Below are 2,968 nucleotides of genomic sequence, written 5' to 3'. Positions count from 1 at the left end.
GGAAACTCTACTCTACTCTTAAATGGGTTAGTGTGGGTAGGCTATATGATAATAGGGTTAATGACCCGCCTGTTCCTCGGTATATATGGTGTCATAACGCCTGGTCCTTTGCTATAACCACCGAATAAAACCCGAGTGAGCGAAGCCTTCATGGTCAACAGGCCGTTCCTGTTCTTCATACGTTCCTGTTCTTCATACAGCACAAACCCACTGGAACGATCCTGTTCTTAGGACGGGTCACCAACCCGAATGAGTAACGAGATGTCACAAACGGACTCCGTATAAGTACCGTATAGAGCCGCTAGGGGGCCCAAAATTTAATCGACGTCAACCGGCCGTTCCTGTTCTTCATACAGCACAATCTGACAGGAACGATCATGTTCTTAGGACTGGCGACCAACCCGAAGGAGTGACGATAACGTTATACTAAAACCAGACTTCAACTACAGTACCGTGAAGAGCCATTATATTAGTGGGCCCAAAACCTAAGCGTTTTATAGTATCACATACTATCAATACCATCCATCCAGACATTCATAAGTTAAACTGGTCCTCTACATACATACACATACACTGATACATACAAACGCTACATAGAGCATAACCTTCTTGGCGAAGCTAATAAGACAGCAATAGGCCGATTAATCCACTAGAAACTCACCACAAAGCTTGGATTGTAATTTTACGAAAGCTTCCATACTCCTCATATCGCAGCAAGTAATCAGACAACATTTTTAAATGTTTTTTTCGCTGTGTTGTGTTGATTTGTATGTCAATTTGTACGCGGATGAGAGAGGAAATTTTATTTCACTGGCGCTTTAACAGTTTTCAACGGTTGTCAGTGGTCCGGACAGGGAAAACATATTGTTTTTCTGGCATGTTCTTCTTTTTTTCCCTTTTCTGCTTCTGCCATGACAATTCAATAAAAGCAATTTATCCTACCAAAGAGCACACGGTAGACAGTTGATTTAAGATTATATACTATGTATTCAGAAAAGGGTCATTTCTAAGTGAGGAAATTCCGTGTGACTTGCACGATAACGGTAACGGCTTTCTGTCTCTGTGAGTATTTATTTTCATCATTACTCTATCAAGTTGCCTTTCTTGTTTTCATGACGCTCTACTCCGTCACTCCTTGCCCCCGGTGGGGTCAGTGACTCTGCCCATGAAGAGAATGGAGTCGTTGCGGTTGTCCCGGATGAGGAAGAGGAAGGGGCGGTCGGCCCGGATTGTGGGCGGAGTTTCAAGCCAGGAGTCGGCGGACAAGAGCCGGACCACAACACCGGTTGCCGCGGCCGCCTCGCTGCCTTTCTCGTTCACCTGTAACACAACATGGAATTTAAAGTCCTCGTGACACAAACGACAGCGAAATACATCTCCTGATTATCTTCGTCTCAAATTATCAGTTCTATCAATCAGCGTCTGAAAGACATTTATTTTCAAACTTTTCTGAGAGAGCTACACAATGATAACAAAGGTGGATCGGCTAAAAACAAATTGAGGTCTTACAGACTATTCAAGTCCACCTAGAATTAAAACAATGCCTGGATATTGACAACATTCGGCACAGGGCGGCCGTCACAAATCTACGAATCAGTTACCACAAATTACACGTTGTAACCGGAAGACATAACCGCACTCCTCTAGAACAATGAATATGTAGATAATGCAATCTAGATAAGTTCTTAGAAGATGAACATCATTTTGTAGTAGAATGTAGTTTGTGCAAGAAAGAGAGAGCTGAACTCTATAGACTGATAGAGCCCGATGTTCCCCCACTTCATACAACTTATTAATATAGACAAATTAATATTCCTTATGAATTTAGACAGACCTTTACTTATAAAGCAAATCTGTTCCTATATTTTCAATATCACAAAGAAACGAGCAGAGGTGGAATTTACGTAGTAGAATACGATTCTTGAGAATTGTAGATTCATTGCATATATTCCATGGATCTTTCGTTGCGATATGTACTGAACCCAGTGGGTATGTATGTACAATAAAGGTCGTCATTCATTCAATCGTTATATATTCAGTCCTGATTGAGGATTATCATATAGCCAGGGGACGTGGGCCAATCAGAAGGCCCCATTTCATGCTGGTTATGACGCCGTAACAGATGGAAAATCATCAACAGCCGTGCATTAATCGTTTCATTATTGCACGTGTGCATTAATGACTTTTGAAAGTTTGAACCAATCAGAAGGACAGACAAACAGGACGCTGGCTAATCAGAATGAGATATCCAGGAATCGTCCATCTGCCAAGATGGGGGAATAAGTGCAGACATGGCAGGCTGGATTGCATCTCTATTAGCATCGGTAGTGCGTGCTTCAAAGAAAACATTTATTTCGGACAATAAAATCTATTTCAAGTCATGTCCAATTTAAACTGCAAATTGAAAATGAAATTAATTGCACCCCCGCCCATTCAAGTTCAGACGACAATAACACCACGGTCCGCCAGTGAGTAGTGGTCATGGCACTGGAGGACCAAAATGCTACCTTACTTCGGGGAAGACGTGTCTGAGTTCGTAGTGAACGAGATTCTCAAGAGCTGTGAAGCACAGGGATCCCGGAATGCCTCAGGAAAGCCGGCAGCTAGAGATTTACCGCCTGATACGAACGAACTAGATAAACTTGAGAATGGGCGAGTGGAGAAATACGGAGCATGCAACAGTTTGTAACATAATAAATCGACTTTGTTCTAATTTCAAGACTTGGAACTGAGAGACATTTCACGTACAAGTTTTATGTTGTTCAAATTCACTGTTCAAATTTATGTACTGAATAAAAGATGTATGTTTTATAAAGGAATTTGTCGCTCCTACCCAACCGGAAACTCTACTCTACTCTTAAATGGGTTAGTGTGGGTAGGCTATATGATAATAGGGTTAATGACCCGCCTGTTCCTCGGTATATATGGTGTCATAAGCGACACGCCATCGTGTATGGCAGATGCACTT

At 42.0% G+C, this 2,968-nt stretch overlaps 1 protein-coding gene across 1 annotated transcript in view; it reads right to left on the bottom strand.

Annotated features, from left to right (window-relative positions):
• Nucleotides 1–788: 788 nt before the first annotated feature.
• Nucleotides 789–2,968, bottom strand: part of LOC118420625 (leukocyte elastase inhibitor-like) — a gene marked incomplete in the record, with an annotated part of 21,928 nt that continues 19,748 nt past the window's right edge. The window contains 1 exon segment of the mRNA XM_035827469.1: nt 789–1,320. Coding sequence (XP_035683362.1) covers nt 1,129–1,320 — 192 coding nt within the window.

This window comes from Branchiostoma floridae, chromosome 8 (genome assembly GCF_000003815.2).
Source record: "Branchiostoma floridae strain S238N-H82 chromosome 8, Bfl_VNyyK, whole genome shotgun sequence".
Lineage (NCBI taxonomy): Eukaryota > Metazoa > Chordata > Leptocardii > Amphioxiformes > Branchiostomatidae > Branchiostoma > Branchiostoma floridae.
Note: the sequence above shows the minus strand (reverse complement) of the source record. Positions and strands in the feature narration are given on the sequence as shown.